The 23,640-nt window shown below is 41.2% G+C and overlaps 4 protein-coding genes across 5 annotated transcripts; 3 read left to right on the top strand and 1 right to left on the bottom strand.

Annotated features, from left to right (window-relative positions):
- Window positions 1-3,580: 3,580 nt before the first annotated feature.
- Window positions 3,581-6,552, top strand: LOC146716435 (uncharacterized). The gene has a single exon (XM_085451869.1). It carries the CDS (start codon window positions 3,738-3,740, stop codon window positions 6,072-6,074), a length of 2,337 nt encoding a protein of 778 aa, XP_085307995.1. The 5' UTR covers window positions 3,581-3,737; the 3' UTR covers window positions 6,075-6,552.
- Window positions 6,553-10,563: 4,011 nt separating this feature from the next.
- LOC146716434 (uncharacterized) lies at window positions 10,564-13,315 on the top strand. Of its 2 annotated transcripts, XM_085451867.1 has the most exons (5): window positions 10,564-10,762; window positions 11,097-11,188; window positions 11,567-11,761; window positions 11,850-11,926; window positions 12,183-13,315. In XM_085451867.1, exons 1-5 carry the CDS (start codon window positions 10,612-10,614, stop codon window positions 13,156-13,158), a joined length of 1,491 nt encoding a protein of 496 aa, XP_085307993.1. In that variant the 5' UTR covers window positions 10,564-10,611; the 3' UTR covers window positions 13,159-13,315. The 2 variants fall into 2 exon arrangements, with proteins under 2 accessions (XP_085307993.1, XP_085307994.1); XM_085451868.1 differs by lacking the exon at window positions 11,097-11,188 and having other exon boundaries at window positions 10,665-10,762; window positions 12,183-13,312.
- Window positions 13,316-13,784: 469 nt separating this feature from the next.
- Window positions 13,785-15,648, top strand: LOC146716433 (uncharacterized). Its single transcript, XM_085441382.1, has 3 exons — window positions 13,785-14,251; window positions 14,340-14,416; window positions 14,673-15,648. The coding sequence occupies exons 1-3, from the start codon at window positions 14,126-14,128 to the stop codon at window positions 15,646-15,648; spliced, it is 1,179 nt and encodes a 392-aa protein (XP_085297508.1). The 5' UTR covers window positions 13,785-14,125.
- Window positions 15,649-15,753: 105 nt separating this feature from the next.
- On the bottom strand, window positions 15,754-18,457 carry LOC146716432 (uncharacterized). The gene is made up of 3 exons (XM_085452581.1): window positions 17,754-18,457; window positions 17,302-17,437; window positions 15,754-17,019 (listed from the first exon to the last, which is right to left on the bottom strand). The coding sequence occupies exons 1-3, from the start codon at window positions 18,347-18,349 to the stop codon at window positions 16,267-16,269; spliced, it is 1,485 nt and encodes a 494-aa protein (XP_085308707.1). The 5' UTR covers window positions 18,350-18,457; the 3' UTR covers window positions 15,754-16,266.
- Window positions 18,458-23,640: the final 5,183 nt, after the last annotated feature.

The raw sequence follows: 23,640 nt of genomic DNA, 5'->3' as shown, positions 1-23,640 counted from the left end.
TTTTAAAGTAACTTACTCAACACTGTTCATTCTAGCTTCGCCTTTCTCTTCCCAACCACACACACCAACACCTTCCTCTTGTGAATTTTATTTTAATCCTTAACATAAAGACAGCTATAAATTAGGATAATCAAACTTGATTTATTACCTCCTGCACCCCCCCACTGTGTGTTCAACAGGAAGCTAAAGACTGGTGCTGTTAAAGTGTTCAAAAAACAGCAGGAGCTCGGTGTGAGGCCACAGTGGGCCAAAAAACACAAGATGACCTCCAGCAAGGACAAAATGTATCTGGACGTCTCTGTGAGCATCTGTCTCACTGTGTAAGTGTAGCACAGTGTCTGTGTGTGCATGGCTGGGCAAGAGAGACAGCACAACTGAAAGCCAGCACTCAGACGAGGACCCGGTGCATCGTCTGTCTCATCTCAGCCAGTTTACTTACAAACTCTTTAAGTTTGAATTTTAAAGCCGACAATGTGCACAGGGCAGTGATACTTAAAATGAAGGTAAACTATTCCAATCTCTGCAGCCCCAATTGTGTATCTCACACACACACACAGTCCTGAATTCATTACTGAAGTCTCATCCAGACGTTCAATGTGCTCTGTAATTAAATTGAGACGTGGGGTCAAAATTCCCACCTAGATTGAGTGAGATGAAATAGAAATTGGCTCTCCTCTAACTGACTTTATAGAAATAATTGCATAAGCTGCATTTATAACTGTTATTAAATAACAGCAGCACACGAGAACTGAAGTGTAATCCCAGCACATTTCGCTTCGCTTGCACTGATTCTTTAGAGATGACGACCGTGGTGGGTAATTAAGGGCAAACAATATACAAGTGGCGTGAAAAATGGAGGCTGCATTACCTTTCCAAAGCTTCCTTTCCCGATGGCCCGCAGTATCTGGAAGTGGTCAAAGTTTACTGTGGAGAAAATGAGAAGCAGTGAGAACGTGTCAGTTTGAGCTGAGCTATAAAACAGGGAACATGACATGTACAGCACTGTGCAAAAGTCTTGAGCCATCCCTCATTTGCTTCCAGGGATCCGGACTTCCCTGTAATCTTTAAAGTGGTATTAAGGAATAGCTCTCCAGGCTTTTTAAAGTGTTTCTGATTTTTAATCCAGGGCTTGTATTTGACCACTTTTTGTCTGTTAAGACCCTTCACACTAATCTCTGAAACATTCAAACATAAACAGACACCTAAGTCACGGAAAGGACCAGAAAACTTAACAAAGAACCAATTTTAAATTGTATCTTTACACATTTACTTGCAGCCTATTGCAAAAAAACAAAAGCCCACATCATTTGTTCTCACTTCTTTAGTTGAAGAATGCAGTTAATAACACCGTTAACACAGACTGACCTGGCAAAACACGAAAAAATAAGGGGGTGGTTCAAGACTTTTGCTCGGTACTGTATGAGAAATGGAAATGTGCACTTCACAATGTATCGCTGCACTTCGGCAGTACTGTGAAGATTAAATGTTTTTTCCTTCCCGATGCATGTGAAAGGTTAAGACTTACATCTCCAAATGTACTGGAACTGATTTGAACCAGAGGACTCAGCCACACTGTTACTATGTACTGCATAAACACGTTTACCGATGAAGGTAAATCAGACGCTGTCCTGACTGTGTGGCTAAATTTTGTGCTGAAAGCATCAAATCAATTGAATATGATTAACTTGCTATGAGAGGTTTTTACTCCAAGTGTGACTTTTTCTGGCTTCATACACCTTTCAGGGTCAAATTCAAGCACTTTGTGAGCACGTTTAATGTCCATTTTCAACATTTTCCAGCACATTACCATAAAAAGGATGCATATTTCACTTCGCATCACCTGAATAAGACCACGTGAAAGGCCAAATTAATAAGTCTTCTCATCAGATATTGATGCTTCTTTCTTATGTGACACAAAAAACAGGAGGAGACAGATCTTTGCTTGTGTTGTTTTTTAAGTTCATTCATTCAAAACTAACTGTAAGACGCTTAACTACATTGCAGTCTGTGTTATTGTTGTAGACCTAATTATCACCTTTAAAGTGTTTGTGCTAATAACATCATGTAGAGTAAGACAGGCATAGAGAACAGCACTGACTGGGAGAGGCTTTGAACAGATGACATACTCAGATCAATTCAACACTTTAGACTTTAAAAATGCACAAGCGTCTTTCAAAAACCCATTTATTTAATCTATCATCATTGATATTATTATGTACAGTTATAATGTACTGTTCATCTCCCTTAAATAAACAGGCAGCCTTAAAGTGTGAAATAGTCACTTGTCTACTGTCTCAGTGGCTGATAGTGCCCCACAGGCCTCAATGTCAGCTTGAAGCCATTATGTTTCAATTGTTTAATGAGAAACAGATTTTGAATGAAAGCGAGGAAACTTCGGTAGCACAAAAAAGTGCCTATTCTTTGTTCCCATATGGTTCAGTCATATTACCGTCATTTCCCCCTAAGCTGTTCCCAAAGACACCAGGTTAATACTTGAAAAGGCTGCAGCGATACACAAAAATATCATCAATATTCTGTTTACTTGGTGACAACGTCGCTTTTAGCCTTCAATCAGAAAGCCTGACGTTGGCTAGTTAAGCATCGGGCTAACGTTTAACGCTTTCACTTGAGGGAAGTAACTCGTATTACTGCTACTGCTGTGTAATCTTGGTTCAATTCACAGCATATTCTACAAGTTACCCTGCAATAACTAACTGTTAGAATAGCGCCACCGTATTGTATCGCACTGAGTGCACTTCAATCCTTTATCCCGCGAGTTTGCTAGCTAGCAAAATAATAATACCAATTTGAAACAAATAACATGTGTAACGTACACACTCGAGAAAATTATTTACTAGTACTTACGCAAACTCCCCCGTTGTGAAAACGTACAAATCCTTCTTGTATTTTTCGTTTTCCAGCAAACACTCATTAAAACGGCCTCCAGGCACATTAGCGCACTCACCCCCGACTGATCAGGGAGGGGGTGAGGGGTCACACACTGAAACAGACTAACGTGCAGAGGTACAGCCCAGGCAGAGAAATGTTGCTTTTAGACTTTGCGACTCGTTTTATTTCTCTATCTGATAAGAAAACTATTCAATCAGATAGTTATTTGTGGTGAATGAAATACGGTTACAGTTTCAAGAAGTTTTAAGCACCAAATCCGAAATCCAAGCACTGCAATATTAAAATCCAATTCAATTTCTTGTTTGCTCCGAAATCTACGACATGACTATATACAGAAAAGCTTGACATGGTATGCAAAAAAAACCCCGAAGACAATACAAATACAAATACATGAACAAAAAATGTTTAAACTGTCAGTTATGTCATTTTAAAATTTTCCAAAACGAACATTTTCTTTGATTGACTGATATTAAATTGATTAGGGTCAAGTTTAGTGTGAACAATATTACACAAGCAAGCACGTGTGCGCATGCGCACATATTAGAATCGCTTCGATCCTTCTCATATGTGCGCATGCGCACATATTAGAATCGCTTCGATCGCTTGTGACGCGGTAACTTTGCTTTGATCCTTTCTGACGTCATAACTTTGCTTTGATCCCAAAACCCATAAATAGGAGCGCTCACCTGTTACTTTATGCTTAACGGACGTTGACCTGCAGCAACTGAAACCCTTTCGAGAAGTTTTGAGAGCAATTTACGAGAGAAACCAAAACAAGTTCAGTTTTGTTTCTCACCAATCCACAGCGCAAACAGACACATTACACCATGTCAGCCAACCCATCCTTCGGCTCAGATGAGCTTGGAATATCTAAAGGGACCATTTTGGGAGATCACCACATGGTGGAGGCTTTCCTTGGAGAAGGAAGCTTTGGTGTTGTAACGAAATGTCGCGATACAAAAAACAACAAAACGGTTGCTATTAAAGTCAACAAGAGCGACCCTGAAATTCTGCTCCAGGCAAAACTGGAAATTTTCATCCTGGAGCAGCTACGACGCTTGGATCCAGACAGGTGCAACATTGTCGAATGGAACGGCTATTTCCTCGATGGAGAGCGCATTTGCTTGAATTTCGAACTCCTCGACCAAAGCCTGTCAGACTACATAGGGGACCGGAATAACCAAGGTCTCCCAATGAGAGAAATCAGGCCAATTTTGCATCAGCTCGCAAATGCTCTGTTCCACCTGGGTTCTGTGGGAATAGTGCATGCTGACCTCAAACCTGTCAACATCATGGTTGTGAACCGCAGTGAGTCTCAAGTCAAAGTCAAAGTCATAGACTTTGGCATCGCATGTAACACCTCTGCAGTGATTCCTGGTGACTGTGTGGGGACAATTGGTTATTGTGCACCTGAGATTATGCTTGGCACTCCATATGATGAAGCAATTGACATGTGGTCTCTGGGGCTGGTAGCTGTGGAGCTTGCTACAGGGGTGCCTCTCTATCCTGGGGAAGACGATTATGATGTTTTGAAATTCATAATTGAAACTCAGGGTCAGCTACCAGATCATCTCCTAGAGTCTGGCTTGTACACTGACAGCTATTTCATCGAGGATAACCACAACGAACAGCGCTGGACATTTAAGACCCCAGAACAATTTCAATACGAGACAGATTATCGATCCAAGGAAACTCGATATATAAAACTTAAGTGTCTCGATGACCTCGAACAACTGCTGAAGGTTAGGCGAGGACCGGAAAATGGCCAAACATTATTTGTAAGGCTAATCAAAGAAATGTTGGCCTTGGATGCAAATCAGCGCATAACACCCTCGGAGGTTCTGAAGCATCCCTTTTTCGACCCTGGCCTCTCAAGGAGAACCCCCTGCACGGACATGAATAGTACAGGGGGACAACTCCTTGTGCTCTCTCAGCAGCCTTCAAGCTGGAAAAGTCATGGATCGCAAAAATTCAGCTGCAGTTTCCAAAACTCAGTTGAATTTCCTCAAAAAAGAGACATCAACACCTCAGCCAACCCATCTGCCTCTGAAGATGATCTTCAAATAACGGAAGGGACCATTTTAGGAGATCACCACGTGGTAGAGGCCTTCCTTGGAGAAGGAGGCTTTGGTTTGGTAACCAGATGTCGCGATACAAAAAACAACAAAACGGTTGCTATTAAAGTCAACAAGAGCGACCCTGAAATTCTGCTCCAGGCAAAACTGGAAATTTTCATCCTGGAGCAGCTACGACGCTTGGATCCAGACAGGTGCAACATTGTCGAATGGAACGGCTATTTCCTCGATGGAGAGCGCATTTGCTTGAATTTCGAACTCCTCGACCAAAGCCTGTGGGACTACATTGGGGACCGGAATAACCAAGGTCTCCCAATGAGAGAAATCAGGCCAATTTTGCATCAGCTCGCAAATGCTCTGTTCCACCTGGGTTCTGTGGGAATAGTGCATGCTGACCTCAAACCTGTCAACATCATGGTTGTGAACCGCAGTGAGTCTCCCGTCAAAGTCAAACTCATAGACTTTGGCCTCGCATGTCCTGCTTCTGCAGTGATTCCTGGTGACCGTGTGGGGACAATTGGTTATTGTGCACCTGAGATTATGCTTGGCACTCCATATGATGAAGCAATTGACATGTGGTCTCTGGGGCTGGTAGCTGTGGAGCTTGCTACAGGGGTGCCTCTCTATCCTGGGGAAGACGATTATGATGTTTTGAAATTCATAATTGAAACTCAGGGTCAGCTACCAGATCATCTTCTAGAGTCTGGCTTGTACACTGACAGCTATTTCATCGAGGATAACCACAACGAACAGCGCTGGACATTTAAGACCCAAGAACAATTTCAATACGAGACAGATTATCGATCCAAGGAAACTCGATATATAAAACTTAAGCGTCTCGATGACCTCGAACAACTGCTGAAGGTTAGGCGAGGACCGGAAAATGGCCAAACATTATTTGTAAGGCTAATCAAAGAAATGTTGGCCTTGGATGCAAATCAGCGCATAACACCCTCGGAGGTTCTGAAGCATCCCTTTTTCGACCCTGGCCTCTCAAGGAGAACCCCCTGCACTGACATGAATAGTACAGGGGGACAAAACCTTGTGCTCTCTCAGCAGCAATCATCGTTTGGGTGGCCAGAATTCTAGGGGAGCTAGAAAATTCTTGTGGAAAAAAAGCCCAAAACAATAACATCAACAAAAACAACCAATGAATATGGTCTTAAACTTGGGCACAATTTGGCTTGAAATCCATCAACTAATCTCTCAATATTCAAAGCGGAACAGCAGACAACTTACCATCACATCAGTCCTTCAATCAGACCTACAACAAACGTCTTCCTTCTCTCACCCCAACCGGTCGCAGCAGATGGCCGCCCCGACCTGAGCCTGGTTCTGCCGGAGGTTTCTTCCTGTAAAAAGGGAGTTTTTCCTTCCCACTGTCGCCAAAGTGCTTGCTCATAGGGGGTCATATGATTGTTGGGTTCTCTGTATGTACTATTGTAGGGTCTACCTTACAATAATACATACAGCCTTGAAGTGAGTGGTGATGTGATTTGCTGCTGAATGAATTGGGAACTAATTGGAAATCTGGATATTAATTAAATAAACCTGCTTTGAGCATCAATTAATTGTTGTTTGAAATTCTTTATAAATATATAAATATAGTGCCACTCTTCTACTGTTTAAATTGCAACTGTTTAAAACTGACTAATTTATTCATACACTTGAGCATAAACACACGCACAGTAAATGGCCTGTATTTGTACAGCGCTTTACTTAGTCCCCAAGGACCCCAAAGAGCTTTACACTACATTCAGTCATTCACACATTCACACACTGGTGATGGCAGCTACATTGTAGCCACAGCTGCCCTGGGGCGCACTGACAGAGGCGAGGCTGCCGGACACTGGCGCCACCGGGCCCTCTGACCACCACCAGTAGGCAACGGGTGAAGTGTCTTGCCCCGGGACACAACGACCGAGACTGTCGGAGGCGGGGCTCAATCTGGCAACCTTCCAATTACAGGATGAACTGCGAACTCTTGAGCCACGATTGCCCTATATACACATATACTTTACAGTACTAGTCAGTGCTTACATACTAGTTCTTTTCCCTACTTTTTCATGCTTACTGGTACAAATGCCTGTTACTAGAGTTAAATGCTATCAATGTATTCTCACAGTTATGGAACTGTACAAATGCATACAAAATAACGCTCACGTAAACATAACTGTGCACTAGTTTGCCCTTATTGCTGCAGTTTGTTTCAAGTTGTTCTCTCTCTCACACACACACACACACACACACACACACACACACTATGTAACGTTTCAGCAAGAAAATACCGCCCCTCCCCCCCACAGTGACACCACCACCACTAGTCTGCACAGCTGACATGAGGCAGCATGGATCCATGCTTTCATGCTATTTATGCCAAATTCTGACCCGACCATCTGCATGTCAGAGCAGAAATCAAGACTCATCAGACCAGGCAACATTTATCCAATCTTCTCATGTCAAATTTTGAGAACTGTAGCTTCAATTTCCTGTTCTTAGCTGACCAAAACGCTCTTCTGCATTCTTTGGTTGCAACAAATGGTTGTATGAGCTACGGTTGCCTTCCTATCAGACATTTTTCTCTGACCGTTGACATCAATAAGGCAGTTTTTCCAAGAGAACTGCCTTTCACTGGATATTTTCTCATTTTTGTCACCGAAAAGGGTGTCTGTGTTACTTCTTGTCTTATATATATTGTCTCTGTTTTCCTCTGTCCTTTGTCAGTGTCTGTTCACCTACCCCTGTGTCTCCATATTCCCAGTGTTCAAGGTTTCCGAGTGTTTTCCCAGTTTAGGTTTTCATGGTTGGTTCTGTTTGCTACTCAGCCAGAATAAACAGCTCGCTCTTTTTAAAAGTAGGCTCCAGAATGGATGATGGCATGTTCGCATGTCTTTATGCAACACTGAGTGTGCTGAACTAAAGGTAGGCCTAGTTTCATTTTCATGGTCATTATTATCATGACAATGATTACGCCTTATTCTGATTATTTCTCCCTTTTGGAGATGTAACATTTACATGAGGGGTGTAGGAACATTTCCCCCTAAATATTTTTAGATAAATTTTTGTTGAACTCACAGTTTTTGTCGTATTGATGATGCAGCTAGAATAAGTGCTTTTAAATAAAAGAATAACCATTCAAAGTGCTCAGTGGTGAAACTGTAACTCTTTCAGAGTTTGACAGCTGGACAAGTGATGCCGTATTTAAAGAAACATGAGATGAGTGCAGCATATTATCTGAACAGAGATCATTCAATGAGCAAGAATAAACACTGAAAGAGAAACACTTCACTGTTGATTATCATATGAAGTCTAATAAAAGCTGTTAATCTGTTAATATCCTGCTAATCTGCATACAGCAAATACAGAACATGCGACTTTAAAGCATCCAGCAAAGTGATAACTGTCCTCTGCCCACTAAGTAGTGACTCTACAAAAGATTATTTTCAATATCATCTTTATATTATATTTAGTTATTCTCCAGCGCAACAATGTAAGGAGCTCTGTGATTGGTTAGGAAAGGACAGACTGGCCACCTCGATTTTTCTTCACTGCACATTGATCCATAGCTTTGCTCTGTAAAGGCTAACAAAGTGCTTTTGCTTTACAAAGACATTCAGCGTCGGTATTCACTCTTTTAAAATGCCACTGAACACTGGAGTGAAATGGAGCCCTGATCCTCAGAGTTTTATTGTTGCTAACATTTCTTATAGATAGCACAGATAGTGCCCCACTGCAGTAATCACTCATGTCTAGATATTCCTGTTAAAAAGGAGTTTTTCCTCCCCACTGTAACATGGCAAACATAGCAAACGGATAATCCAGCTGAAGCTTCAGACAGCCGTCAGACAGTGAAACACTGCCATCTGCTGGACGCGAATAACAAAGACGCTGCTTTGACGGGTGAGGGAGTTTCAACAAGTCTGCAACGACTCAAGCATCAAACTACAGAACTATTCTAGCGGACATGGTGCTCTAATGACTGCTTCATTAACGCAGCTCAGAAAGGATCAAACATATCAATAAATCATAAAACACAAAACGTCTCTTATTGCCCAGGGCTCAGGAAGTGAGTGTGTTCCTTATAGCCCAACACGTTCTCACTCCCAACTCGTCAAACGTGTGACGCATGGTCAGGCTCCCTCTGCTTCACTTATGGACCATATGGACCACCAGGTAAGACCATTTAAACGGACAGCATTTATAGAATGACTATTAAAAGTCTGCGAGTGTCAGTAATGTTAATGTGGTAATACACCGAGTGCTAATATAACAGCTTTAAGATGCATTTGTAGATATTATTACGTGTTTTACCGTCTTTATGGTGCTAGCTTAAAGTTACGGTGTAAACGTTAGCTTATATTGGAGGAAAGCTGTTACTGTTTAAACGATGTTAGCACAGAAATATTAGCTTCTGTCATGACTGATGAAGTTACTAGTTAATAAAGTTTCCAGTAAAGTGTTTAATCGCAGCCACAGACTGACAGCAAATATCTCGATTAGCTTCAGTGCATCTGTAATAAATATGTGCAAGTTTCAGTGCTTCGTTTAAACTGTATGATACTTATACTGACCCAGGGTCAGTGTAAAATACAATCCTAGCTGTGTGAACAAAGCCTGGCTGCTTTAATCCTGCATGACAAACCTCAGGATGCAGGTTATTATTACTCTTTCCTGCTGGCACACCTGTCACACCTGAGAGTCAGCTAGAAACTCACAGTGACGTGGACATCATGCAAAGACTGCCAGACTCTGTAATACTGCAAATGATCAGTGACTCAGGTTATCACTAAACTTTAAACGGCACCTCTGTGTCTCTGTGTGCTGAACATCTAGGATTGAGTCAGGCTGCATTGACTGTGGGACTTTAATGTGTTAAAAGCAGGTTGAAGACGGCTCAGAAACATTTGAAGATTAAAATTTAGCATTATGGCTGCTGGTGGTTTGTAAAGCCTCTACTCAGCTGTATTTTTGTTACTAATTTATGTTTGTTGTTGTTTAACACAGATTTCAGAAGAGCAAATATGCTTAATAGTTTAACTAGATTTCATTTGTCAGTGTGGGACTGCTGAGTCACCTGAAGAACTCATTTCATTCATTCTCCACATGATGTTCATTTACAGAAATGTTTCACAGGAACTGATTTCTCCCAAAGGGTGAACTAGTGTGTTTCCATAGATTACCTCTGTATGAATGTACTTCTTAAATGAAGGCAAGTGTTTGTCCTTTTTTGTTCCTCAGGTACAGTACGTGATATCAAGGGCAGGCGGTCATCACTGGGGGTAGACAAGAAGCAGACGTACTTCCAAGAGGGAGCTGCAGTGAGGTCAGAGGTCAGAATCTGAAACAGCTCAGGTTTATATTTTAGAGGTTATAAAAAATCAAAATGTATTATTTAAAGAAACCTTTAAATAATAGTCATAATTATGATTATTATAAGAAATATCAAACATTTAAGTGGATTTTCTGTTACACATATCGTGTTAGCCCTGCAATAAACTGGCAGCCTGTCTTTGTCCTGTATCAGCTGGGATAGGCTTCATCCTCCTGCAACCCTGAATGGACTACTTGCACTAACACTTCCGCGTTCTATGTAGTCCTGCTCCAGTGCTTCCGGTGCGGTTAAACCATGGCGACGTTCTACACTCGATGCCTACAAGAGCTCCCAAAATTGAACATCACCGATGTTCATCGGATTTGCAGAGTGACGACTACCCCCGCCAGCAAATTAGATAAAGGATTTAAGTTATATGCTGCATCTTATATACACAACTACGAAGGTAAGAAAACGTAAATTAACCGACAAAGAAACGCTAGCTAACGTCAAATGCAAACACTACATTACTCCGCTATGTCCTTCATTTGATGTCAGTTCTCTACATTACATGTTTTCTTAAACGGTGTTTTATGTCGTCCTAAACTATAGTTGAGGTTTTCTTAACTAATGTCACTTTTGTTGTTAGACACTGTTATATTAGCGTTAGGTAGTTGGCTAACTATGGAGGTAGTTAACTACCTAATGCTACTCTTGCTAAGTGTAAAATATATATGTTTAAGACATGCTGAAATGAGTAATACAGAAATAATGCTAATGGTACTTGTATCTTTATTCAGTGTCCAATAAAGACAGGTTGTCAGGGGAGGTCGGTGTGAGAGCCCTGTGCTACAGGTCGATGAGGAAGAGTGAGGCACCACACAGACTAAGTGTAGGCAGGAAGCTGTGTAAAGTTGTTAATCCCCGTTCAGTGGGGTTCAGTTCATTTAAGCATTAGTTAAGTTCATTCCTAAAGGCCCATCAACTTTAATGTTTTCCTTGTCTCCCTGCTTTATCACTCCTAATTTGACTAGTCAGATAGTTAAATCAACGTGTGTTTGGGTGATCAGAAACATTTGACAACAAGTTAATACTGCAAATATACACAATCTAAGTTATTACAGTTATCAAGGATGGTTAAGTTGTTTTAATAGGGAGAGAAGGAAACACTAAGCATTCAGGAGGGTACGTAACCATAACACTGAACTATGTTCCTGTTCGGCTCTTCCATGAAGATGTTACATTTTTAATTTTCGTTCTTTCTTCTTAGATTAAGCTTCTGGATTCATCGCCGGTGATACTGACACATAGCCAGTGCTCCTGTGTGGCAGGCGCTGTTATGTGCAATCACACAGTGGCATTGCTCTTCCAAACAGCACACTACTCACAACTCAGAGTGCCGGTTGTCCCCCCTGTGCATAGCTGCACGGAATCTGAACAGCAATGGCACAAGCCACGGACAGTGGTAATTTAAATGAGGTTAAAGTTTTTGAATTAGTCCATGTTTACATATGAACAGCAACACCATCCATAGTAAATGTGTCTTCTGTTAGGGTGTGAGGCCAGGACCCATCAACTCCATGATCTTCACTAAGCCGGTACCAAATAGGATGGCCCAGACTGGAGTACGGTAATTACATTTGTAAAATTTGGTTTCATGTGTTACAAATGTATGTTGCTATTTTTTTCATACATACATGTGTCAGAATATGTATTAATTTACATACAACATTACACTTTCTGAAGACGGCTAACTCAGTCATGTACATATACATCCCAGTCTCTAACTTATGCACCACTGTTTTACACCTTTTAGTTTTTAGTTTAGTTGTTGTTCAGTATAACAACCTTCTTCCTTACATTATTGTCATTGATGTTTTCTTTAGGAGTGGCTTCTACAGAGGCATGGTGGGTCCGTTACCAGATCCCCGCTTGTTCAGAATAATGGAGGCATATGCAAAATTTAATATTGAGGACAGGCCACTTGTGACCACAATGAACATGAGACCTGACAAGCCCCTTGTGGAAAGTGCCTTTGGGCTGGTGCAGGAGGGCAGTGTTCTGTCATATCAGCAGCCGGTTTTGACAACCCGGTACATCACACTACACCGCGATGCACCACCAACACCGCACTTGCCTCTGGAGGGGTATGACATCTTGCCATCAGATTGTGTGTTTGTGTGCTCAGAAGAAGAGCTTCTGCATCTGAAAAGCTTGTCTGTAACTCTGGAAATGGCTCACAAAATAGAGGAAGCTACACGTGAGCAAAGCTCTTCGTCTGAGTGGCATCAGCTCCGCAGGCCCAGAGTGACTGCCTCTAGGTTTCGGGAGGTGTGTCACGTCAGAGGCCAGAGCTCGGTCGAGTCACTAGCAGAGCGTATATTGAAGGGAACAAGGCAGACAGCAGACATGAGGAGAGGAACTGAGATGGAGCCTGCAATAGCAGCAGAGTATAGTAGGCTAATGAATGTTAACTACTCACCCTGTGGTCTGGTCATTCACCCCATTGCCCCCTGGCTTGCTGCATCTCCTGATGGTGTTGTTTTTGACCCCAATGAATACCCCCAGTTTGGCTTCGTCGAATTCAAATGTCCCAATGTACAAAACTTTATTGACTGCAAATATGTGCAGATGGAATGTGGTACCCCTAAACTAAAAAAGAGCCACGCATATTACTGGCAAGTGCAAGGACAACTGCTCATCAGTGGGATGCAGTGGTGTGACTTTGTTGTGTGGGCACAAGAGGACTACCTAGTGCAAAGAATATACATGGATACAGATGTGCACAATGCAATCAGAGAAAAGGCAGACTATTTCTTTTTTTACATATATATGCCAAGATACCTGTGTTTGAAAAAATGAACAGTGAAAACAGCAAAAAGAAAAACAGATCCTTCAGGCTGGCTGGAACAAAATAACTGATGTTTTATTTTCAATATATTTCATGAATTATTTTGTTGTTACATGTTACCTTTATGTGACATCAATGAACTGTTATTTAAGCAATGGCATCAATTTAATTTTTAAAAACACATTAAAACGTTGAATTTGTGCAGAACTTATTTACATGGTAAGTATTTAAAACTCCATGCCTAGCATACTGATATACATTTAGACAATAACACAACTGAACTGTAGAAAATGACAAATGGTATTTTTGATGTTCCAAAAGCTCAATGTCACTTATGATTTTAAAACGATTTAGTGATTTACTTTATAATTTTGATAAACAGTTTTGTTGAATCTGAATAGTAATATAGTATTATAATTAAACAGTATTATTAACATTAAACATTTGCAATGAATTTGAATTATCAATAACTGAAACTCAACTATCAGCACTCAAGTACCAGTTCTGTAATGGACTACTTGCACTAACACTTCCGCGTTCTATGTAGTCCTGCTCCAGTGCTCCAGTTCAGTGGGGTTCAGTTCATTTAAGCATTAGTTAAGTTCATTCCTAAAGGCCCATCAACTTTAATGTTTTCCTTGTCTCCCTGCTTTATCACTCCTAATTTGACTAGTCAGATAGTTAAATCAACGTGTGTTTGGGTGATCAGAAACATTTGACAACAAGTTAATACTGCAAATATACACAATCTAAGTTATTACAGTTATCAAGGATGGTTAAGTTGTTTTAATAGGGAGAGAAGGAAACACTAAGCATTCAGGAGGGTGCGTAACCATAACACTGAACTATGTTCCTGTTCGGCTCTTCCATGAAGATGTTACATTTTTAATTTTCGTTCTTTCTTCTTAGATTAAGCTTCTGGATTCATCGCCGGTGATACTGACACATAGCCAGTGCTCCTGTGTGGCAGGCGCTGTTATGTGCAATCACACAGTGGCATTGCTCTTCCAAACAGCACACTACTCACAACTCAGAGTGCCGGTTGTCCCCCCTGTGCATAGCTGCACGGAATCTGAACAGCAATGGCACAAGCCACGGACAGTGGTAATTTAAATGAGGTTAAAGTTTTTGAATTAGTCCATGTTTACATATGAACAGCAACACCATCCATAGTAAATGTGTCTTCTGTTAGGGTGTGAGGCCAGGACCCATCAACTCCATGATCTTCACTAAGCCGGTACCAAATAGGATGGCCCAGACTGGAGTACGGTAATTACATTTGTAAAATTTGGTTTCATGTGTTACAAATGTATGTTGCTATTTTTTTCATACATACATGTGTCAGAATATGTATTAATTTACATACAACATTACACTTTCTGAAGACGGCTAACTCAGTCATGTACATATACATCCCAGTCTCTAACTTATGCACCACTGTTTTACACCTTTTAGTTTTTAGTTTAGTTGTTGTTCAGTATAACAACCTTCTTCCTTACATTATTGTCATTGATGTTTTCTTTAGGAGTGGCTTCTACAGAGGCATGGTGGGTCCGTTACCAGATCCCCGCTTGTTCAGAATAATGGAGGCATATGCAAAATTTAATATTGAGGACAGGCCACTTGTGACCACAATGAACATGAGACCTGACAAGCCCCTTGTGGAAAGTGCCTTTGGGCTGGTGCAGGAGGGCAGTGTTCTGTCATATCAGCAGCCGGTTTTGACAACCCGGTACATCACACTACACCGCGATGCACCACCAACACCGCACTTGCCTCTGGAGGGGTATGACATCTTGCCATCAGATTGTGTGTTGGTGTGCTCAGAAGAAGAGCTTCTGCATCTGGAAAGCTTGTCTGTAACTCTGGAAATGGCTCACAAAATAGAGGAAGCTACACGTGAGCAAAGCTCTTCGTCTGAGTGGCATCAGCTCCGCAGGCCCAGAGTGACTGCCTCTAGGTTTCGGGAGGTGTGTCACGTCAGAGGCCAGAGCTCGGCCGAGTCACTAGCAGAGCGTATATTGAAGGGAACAAGGCAGACAGCAGACATGAGGAGAGGAACTGAGATGGAGCCTGCAATAGCAGCAGAGTATAGTAGGCTAATGAATGTTAACTACTCACCCTGTGGTCTGGTCATTCACCCCATTGCCCCCTGGCTTGCTGCATCTCCTGATGGTGTTGTTTTTGACCCCAATGAATACCCCCAGTTTGGCTTCGTCGAATTCAAATGTCCCAATGTACAAAACTTTATTGACTGCAAATATGTGCAGATGGAATGTGGTACCCCTAAACTAAAAAAGAGCCACGCATATTACTGGCAAGTGCAAGGACAACTACTCATCAGTGGGATGCAGTGGTGTGACTTTGTTGTGTGGGCACAAGAGGACTACCTAGTGCAAAGAATATACATGGATACAGATGTGCACAATGCAATCAGAGAAAAGGCAGACTATTTCTTTTTTTACATATATATGCCAAGATACCTGTGTTTGAAAAAATGAACAGTGAAAACATAGCAAAAAGAAAAACAGATCCTTCAGGCTGGCTGGAACAAAATAACTGATGTTTTATTTTCAATATATTTCATGAATTATTTTGTTGTTACATGTTACCTTTATGTGACATCAATAAACTGTTATTTAAGCAATGGCATCAATTTAATTTTTAAAAACACACATTAAAACGTTGAATTTGTGCAGAACTTATTTACATGGTAAGTATTTAAAACTCCATGCCTAGCATACTGATATACATTTAGACAATAACACAACTGAACTGTAGAAAATGATAAATGGTATTTTTGATGTTCCAAAAGCTCAATGTCACTTATGGTTTTAAAACGATTTAGTGATTTACTTTATAATTTTGATAAATAGTTTTGTTGAATCTGAATAGTAATAATAGTAGTATAATTAAACAGTATTATTAACATTAAACATTTGCAATGAATTTGAATTATCAATAACTGAAACTCAACTATCGGCACTCAAGTACCAGTTCTGTAATCAAGTATTGTCAGCTGAGAAGGAAGAAATGCAACTGTAGTGGCCTCAGCTGCAGGTCATTTTCCATAAGTTACTTGTACTGGCACTGGTGTCTTGGGAAAAATCCATCTTGTCTCACTTAACCCATTTTTTAACTAATGCTGTGTTCTGGTAATTTGACAGCATACATGCCACTGCAAACAGTTGGTTGATATTATAAACATGTGACATGGTAATGATGCTATCAAAAAGTTTGTTCTGTTTGATCCTCCTAATGACTCGCTCCACATGTACCCTGAGTCTGGCTATGGCCTGCGTCTCCTTAACCTGGTATGCTGGCATCTGCTTCTGCTTAGATAGAAAAGGTGGGCAGTACACTTTGCATTTACAACAATCAGTGATTAGGAAGCCCTTATCTACCATCACTGCCATGTCTTCAGTCAACTTCTCAGCAATGCCTGATTGTTTGAATAGTTCCTTGTCACTAACCGAACCAGCATACAGATTAGAGATGAATGTCACTGGACCATGTGGAGCTATGCCAACCAGGGCTTTCATCGTACAGTGGGATTTGTACGAAGAGTACATTTCACTTTGGAGAAGTGGTGAGGATGGTGTCTGACACCTCAGCTCTGTACAGTCAAGGATCATCTGGGTGTCTGAGAAATCTTTGAATTCCTCAGGGAGGTAAGCTTGCACTTCTTCACGTGTAAGCCAGATGCACTGAGACCCCAGTGCAGTGGCAAGAAAATTTGTCCATGTTGCAATAATGCGGCTCACTGTGGACTGGTGTATGTTAAATCGGTGTGCCAGGTCCCTCTCCTTCAAACCAACTGACAGGAAAACCAGGAAAAGAAAAAACTCATCAATTGGCTGTAGCAGCTGCCTCTGGAAGGTGAAAACAAAAGGGAAAATGTTACTCCTTAAGCTATGAACTAGTAAAATTATTCTTTTCTTGGCTAAATGTTTTGTAATGGTTAGGGATACCATACTGTACCATGGGGTAAACAATGAGGTGCTGTAGTGCACAGGTGTATGTATGTAAAGGATACTGAGTCTAGCATACATACACCTGTGTATGTATGCTACTGTACATAATGTAATGTTATTGTACATAAATACAATAACATTACACCTCTAGTTCTAACTACCAACAAACCCATAACCTACTGTTGATGTGCGTGCAGGTGTCAACACTTCTTCGTTCCGATTGGCAGCTGACTTGGCTCTTGAAACCCGGATCATTTTATAGCTGCAAGGCTCAATCAAAAACCAAAATGCCATCAAATGAGCATAGCTTGGAAATCTATTCACGAGAGAGACATACATCATGTCAATCATTAATTAACATTACACACTGACATAAAAATAATGTGAACTGTGACAAATATGCTAATGGTATGCTGTATAAAATAGTCTGATTAAGAGTATTTGGTGTTGTATTTTACCTGTAGCATTAGGATATCGTTTAAATACTAAAGCATCTACATAAAACATACAATCAGCAGAGAAAAAGTAAATATCTATTTTGTTTTCATTAAGACTGGAAAAACTTTCGAAATTTAACTGATGGTGACCTTGGTATATTTTAAACAGTTAGCTTGAATAGAACTTAGATGTACCTGGTATAAAATCGGATGTCAGTGTCGGAGCCAGCAAAACGCTGTAACCCAAATTCTCGCTGGACACGTAACTCCTGTATTTCCTTCCTCAGAGTCTCCACGTCTTTGGACAGGTCTTCTGCAGCTGATGCAGATATGTCCAATGCAGACGGCTCAGGGACTGAGCAGTAGTCATGATCTCTTGTAAGACTGTGCTCTTCTTGATCGTCAGGAGGAACTAGTTCAGGGCGTCGCTCCGTTCTCTCCCAAACACTACGCCGCGGTGGTTCAACTTTATAGCCATTCCACTCAAAAAGTGTTGGTACAGCACCTTTAATAAGCCGCCTTCGACCATCGAGGGTTGTTGGCTCTATGAGTTGATCACTGGCAAAGTGTCTGCAGCAGACCCTGGTGTGAGAGGTAATCGTGAAATGATCCCGGCGTATATTTACCAGCCATTGTCTTCTCAAGTCGGAATGGGTCGGAAAGGCATGAAAACTTAGTATGCCGTTAAATTTGGCTGAAGCTGAACAAAGTGGGACACAGCAATGCTCGGAGTATTTCTTCTCCTGTTTTTGAAAATGTTCTGTTTTAAATACTTTCCTTTTTATACTCATTCTGAAGCGACATTAGCATAGCTACCGATAGATAAGCAAACGTACCGGAAACGCACAAGCGGTACTATTTGGAAACGGAAATACGTCACATGCCCTAGTGCAAGTAGTCTATTAAGATGTGGAAAGGCTCCAAAGTTAAAGCCAATTAATCGTCTGCTTTGACAGGTCCCACTATGTCCAGATTCCTTGTAAACCCAGTTCCGTGCTTTCCTCCTCTAGCTGCCGGACCTCGGCTCGGACCATGCCTCTCCTCAGCCAGGGCTCAGCTATTGCCCATTGTTGGAAGTGGGTGGACCCGAGTCCCTAACGCCCCATGCAGGACTTGCCAATGAGTCTTGGTACTATACCATGCTGGTATAGCCAGACCTTGAATTTGCCTGGTATGCCTGAACCTGCATCTTATGTAGCCACTCTACATCGTGCTCCTGCAGTGGATGAACTCTCATTTCCAGCCCGCTGGCACAGACTTTCCCGGGAAGGCTGAGGAGGGTGATCCCTCCTACATATTCTAATATGAACCATAAGCTTTATTATTGTAAAATGGAAGCATTAACTAGCTGTGTATATCATATTTAGAGCTGGGTATCGTCACTGATTTCTAGAATCGATTCAATTCCGATTCACAAGGTCCCGAATCGATTCGATCCACGATTCGATTTAATTCGATTCGATTTAAATCTGGGAAATTTTGACAGTCAGAAATATTATAATTCAGATCAGTACATTTACATATTTTTGTATCAATAAAAAGGAAGCTGACACACGCAAGACTTTATCACAGGTGTGAGCGTCACAGCAGATGCCTTTGTGTCAAAGCAGCTGAAGATAAAACACAGAAAAACATGAAGGTTATTTTCCTGGCCTGGGATTTTATAAAAATATTCTGCAGTACATCAAAAACGAAAGAAAACCATTAATCAACACATGATTGTAATCTGAAGTTACAACGGTTTTATTAGAGACACGGTTAAGCGTTTTGCATTTTGAATAATTTTAAAAAGTTTTAATTTGTTCAGTATTGAACAGCAGAAATGAGGTTTTCTTTTCGGAAGAATGTAAAAGGGAAAAAAACAGCAGCCGACAGCGCTGTAAACAACAGTAGACTGGTGCGTAACAAGCAAGCGAATAATGCAGAAAGGGAAACTGTTCTTGAAGTACAGAGAGAGAGAGAGAGAGAGAGAGCTGTGCATCGCGATGGAAGCAAAACAGTAAAGGTCAGAGTGAATTCATGACGATGTTTATGTGAAGCGTTTGGATCTTCTGGATCTTTTGGGGCGATCGTGGCTCAAGAGTTGGGAGTTCGCCTTGTAATCGGAAGGTTGCCGGTTCGAGCCCCGGCTTGGACAGTCTCGGTCGTTGTGTCCTTGGGCAAGACACTTCACCCGTTCCCTACTGGTGGTGGTCAGAGGGCCCAGTGTCTGGCAGCCTCGCCTCTGTCAGTGCACCCCAGGGTGGCTGTGGCTACAATGTAGCTTGCCATCACCAGTGTGTGAATGGGTGGATGACTGGATATGTAAAGCGCTTTGGGGTCCCTAGGGACTAGTAAAGCGCTATATAAATACAGGCCATTTACCATTTTACCATTTCTTTTGCTGCTGGTTCGGTCAATATTGTTTGGAGAGACATCAAACTAACAGCTTTAGAATCAGCGCATAAAGGGCGTGAACACAAAGCGCGGACCTGCCGACAGATCAGAATCAGCCAGCTGTCGGCTTTCAGCCCCGACCGTGAGAAAGGCGACATGTAACTGATTCTGATCCGCGGGTCACGCTGTGTGTTTAAGTCTATGTGCAGAATCCGTGTTCCTGCTCTCAATTACTGTCTTACCTGTTTGGTGGTTCTTGAAATTTTGTGATCTTTCACCAGAGATTCTGGCATTTCGGGCAAAATAAATTTATATAAAAAAATCGATTCAGGATTTTAATGAATCGATTTTACATTATCCAAGCCAGAATCGATTTTAATTGATGAATCGATTATAAAAACCCACCCCTAATCATATTGTCTGCAATCATACCGGTACAAATTCTTACGTGATACAAAACTGTCGTACTGAGATATCATTGCTATAGCAACACCAGGTGGTTATGATCCCTAGTGCATGCAATTAAGAGACAAGCCTGGGCATGTCTGGGAGTGAGAGCCACATGTGTCAGTCTGCAGTGGAGCAACTTCAGGAACCTCCAACAATCACAGTGCTCTGCAACATATGCAAGAACCTGTTTCAGCCCTTCAGGTGAAAAACTGTGCGCTACAGTCAGGCTGTGTGTGGGGAGATATTAGCTGCTGGTGTCATGTGACCCAAATGTAAACAAATGACTCCACCAAGTGTGGCTGAAGGACGTCATGTGACAGGAAGAGCAAACAGTGGATGAAAGTTACTGATACAGTACATGGTGCAAGACCAAAGCAGCAGGTTAAAAAGCTCAACTCATGACCCAACATCCCAGGTAGAAGAGAGTCTTCAGTTTTATTGTGAAAATATTGTGCAGGTTCCTAAAGAGTCACAAGGTTAAGTTACTTTAGTTACTGTTTAACAAAAGTTTCCAGGCCAAACTACGACTAACACCAACCCTGTTTCTGTACTACATTTGACTTATTCTGTGTTGCAATGCCGTGCCACTTTAATGCTGCTGCAAACGGCACTGTTTTTTATTTTAAGGTTGATAAATATAAAAAAAACATATTTGTTAAATTTAAGAGTAAAGAGAGAGAACCTATCTGTATTTCTTAATTGTAAATGGCACCAAATTGTATTCAAACTGAGCCACACTCATGGAGCTCCACAGTTCTTTTCCTGGTGTTTTGGTTGACATCTCTTGATGTTCCCATGTCACAGAAACAGGCTCTGTGTTTTGCCTTATATGCATCCACAGCTGTGCCACCAATTTACTCACATGGACTCTACTAACCTATCAGAAGCTTCTTCAGCTCAGAATGGAATCGTCTGGAGTTTTCTTATTAATTAACAATAAACTTAGTGTACATGTACTCCTAAATTTGATGAAAGTGATAAAAAATAGAAGCTCTGTCTCTCTTTATTCTGACATTTAACTAATTCAAAAGATATTTCAATATTTATTTATCCAAAACAAAACAAGTTTACTCTAAATTGATGTTGTACAGTAAAAAAATGTTCTTGTGTTTTCCATAAAGTGTATGTAAATATCTGGTTTCAACTGTGAATATACTGCTGTGTGTTGAAGTTCCTCTTGTTTTGCATAGAAATATACTGAACAACATCCAAAGCATAATATATAAAATAACATCTACCAGAGTTTTTTCTTTGAAAGAAGCTCCATATGTCCATTCTTGTATATCAGTGCATTACTGAAACCGATTTATTTAGCCGTGGAGGGAAACAACTGAAATATGAAATAAACACACATGTAAGCTAAGACAAACTCTGGCCCGCGGGCCAAATTTGGCCCGTAGCCTAATTACATTTGGCCCGCGAAGCCATACCAAATTACTATTAGAGCTGGCCTACTGGTATTATACAGCTAATATATATATTGTTTAGTATTAAGCTTTGCTTGTTCCATATTCGGTTTTCCAGCAAAACTTATTTGAGTCCATAAGAAAAGATTCATTCTTATATCTGGAGGAAGATTTGTTTCTCAATAAATATTAATGTTAGCCCGCGACTTTGTTCCAGTTTTGAATTTTGGCCCACTGCGTATTTGAGTTTGACACCCCTGCTCTAAAGAAACAGCATTGTTGTTGTTCGGCTTTTCATTTCGCCATTTGTTGATTCACTCTAAGAAAGAGAAACGTAATATGGGCCAAGTGATCAGTTTGATATCAATCTTTTGTGATAAACCGTCGTATTTACATTATTTGTACAGTACCAATGATTTGCTTTGGTACCTCCAGTTCTCCTCTGTCTGCCTGGCTGCGCTTCTCCAACAGCGCACTCGCCGGTACCAGCTGCCCCGCCCCCTCGCTCAGTCACTTAGTGCCTGAGCTCGGATCATACCAATATTAGGGGGGATTTACGCACAGTCGTAAATTCCCACAGTGTGCACTATGTGCTTCGAATATTGTGTGTAGTTTTTGTTTTATAAAGTTGTCAGCCAGGCATCTAACTATGAAAAAATTACACTCCAAAAGACCCCGGGCTTCTGACAAAACAACCCGGGCTTAAGCCCAGTAAGTCACCCCCCCGCTCCGCCACTGATCTACACACAGGGTAGACTCTTGATGGAGTGATGAAGATTGGATATCTGCAGACATACCTAGGGGGTCAGAGGTAGTGATGTGCGATACCACTGATTTTCTTTCCGATCCGATACCAAGTAATATTCAGGGTGGTATCGACGATACTGATCTGATACCAATACTTTGTACAAAAACGTATTTTATTTATTGTATCTCAAATTATAGCGTCATAATGATTACAGGACATCAGATTTCTTGTTCTTATCACTTAATAATGCAGAGTTCATCATATAGAAATAAAAAAACTGAAGTTGTGCGCTGTTTGAACACCTTGCCTGCCTGCAGCACTAAAGGACTCCGTGATAGACGTCTGTCTCGCCCTAGCAGCGTCGTCCCTGTCCCTGTCCTCCTCTTCAGTTCACCTCAACATACGCTCGTTATATTCTGTGATATGATTTACTCTGAGGTGTTTGCAGGGTTAGTGATGTTGCCACAACCATACATGCCAACCCTCCCGATTTTTCCGGGATAATCCCAAATTCCAGTGCCCCTCCCGAAAATCTCCCGGAGCCACCATTCTCCCGAATTTCTCCCACCCAGACAACAAAATTGAAAAACCATATCGCAGAATTTATAGCGTGGCCCAGCCAATTCCAGTTTCCAACAATGGCGGCAGTTTTAATATTACTCATATTTCTCTTTCTGGGTCGCAAAAAACTTTTAGCATGTTTTCAGGTGAGAATGTAGCTGTGTAAACGTCAAATATCTGAGCCGACCGACACATCATTTTCAAACCCCCGCGGTCTTTCGCTACTCGGGTTAAACATCATATATAAGTCACTTTGATAACTTAAAAATGTTATTGTTTGGCTTTTTCAGTGTTTTATTTGTTCGTGAGTAAATCGGTTTGGCTGAGATTAAAGTTATTAGATTAGATTAAATTAAATTTTATTAATCCCTCGGGACGGTTCCTCCGGGGTTTTCACACAGCTGAATAAACGTCAAACAGAAAACTGATTAACTCATTCACTGCCAGCCATTTTCAAATCAGGTAACTCCCCACTGCCAGGGTTTTTGAGCATTTTTACTCATTTTTGAAGAGCCACAGAAAACTGTGTGTTATGATCGCT

The sequence above is a fragment of the Copadichromis virginalis genome, linkage group LG3, assembly GCF_057382275.1.
Source record: "Copadichromis virginalis isolate Kocher_CV1m ecotype Utaka linkage group LG3, C_Virginalis_male_GT1.1, whole genome shotgun sequence".
Taxonomy (NCBI): Eukaryota; Metazoa; Chordata; class Actinopteri; order Cichliformes; family Cichlidae; genus Copadichromis; species Copadichromis virginalis.
This window is presented reverse-complemented; position numbering and strand designations above follow the sequence as displayed.

What these genes read in the sequence shown, in the direction of transcription:
- LOC146716435 (XM_085451869.1), top strand. Translation starts at nt 3,738, where the DNA reads ATGTCAGCCAACCCATCCTTCGGCTCAGATGAGCTTGGAATATCTAAA.
- LOC146716434 (XM_085451867.1), top strand. Translation starts at nt 10,612, where the DNA reads ATGGCGACGTTCTACACTCGATGCCTACAAGAGCTCCCAAAATTGAAC. An exon ending in GGCACAAGCCACGGACAGTG is followed by an intron (nt 11,762 to 11,849) that starts GTAATTTAAATG and finishes GTCTTCTGTTAG; the next exon opens with GGTGTGAGGCCAGGACCCAT. An exon ending in ATGGCCCAGACTGGAGTACG is followed by an intron (nt 11,927 to 12,182) that starts GTAATTACATTT and finishes TGTTTTCTTTAG; the next exon opens with GAGTGGCTTCTACAGAGGCA.
- LOC146716433 (XM_085441382.1), top strand. Translation starts at nt 14,126, where the DNA reads ATGTGCAATCACACAGTGGCATTGCTCTTCCAAACAGCACACTACTCA. An exon ending in GGCACAAGCCACGGACAGTG is followed by an intron (nt 14,252 to 14,339) that starts GTAATTTAAATG and finishes GTCTTCTGTTAG; the next exon opens with GGTGTGAGGCCAGGACCCAT. An exon ending in ATGGCCCAGACTGGAGTACG is followed by an intron (nt 14,417 to 14,672) that starts GTAATTACATTT and finishes TGTTTTCTTTAG; the next exon opens with GAGTGGCTTCTACAGAGGCA.
- LOC146716432 (XM_085452581.1), bottom strand. Translation starts at nt 18,349, where the DNA reads ATGAGTATAAAAAGGAAAGTATTTAAAACAGAACATTTTCAAAAACAG. An exon ending in GACATCCGATTTTATACCAG is followed by an intron (nt 17,438 to 17,753) that starts GTACATCTAAGT and finishes TCTCGTGAATAG; the next exon opens with ATTTCCAAGCTATGCTCATT. An exon ending in CACCTGCACGCACATCAACA is followed by an intron (nt 17,020 to 17,301) that starts GTAGGTTATGGG and finishes TTCACCTTCCAG; the next exon opens with AGGCAGCTGCTACAGCCAAT.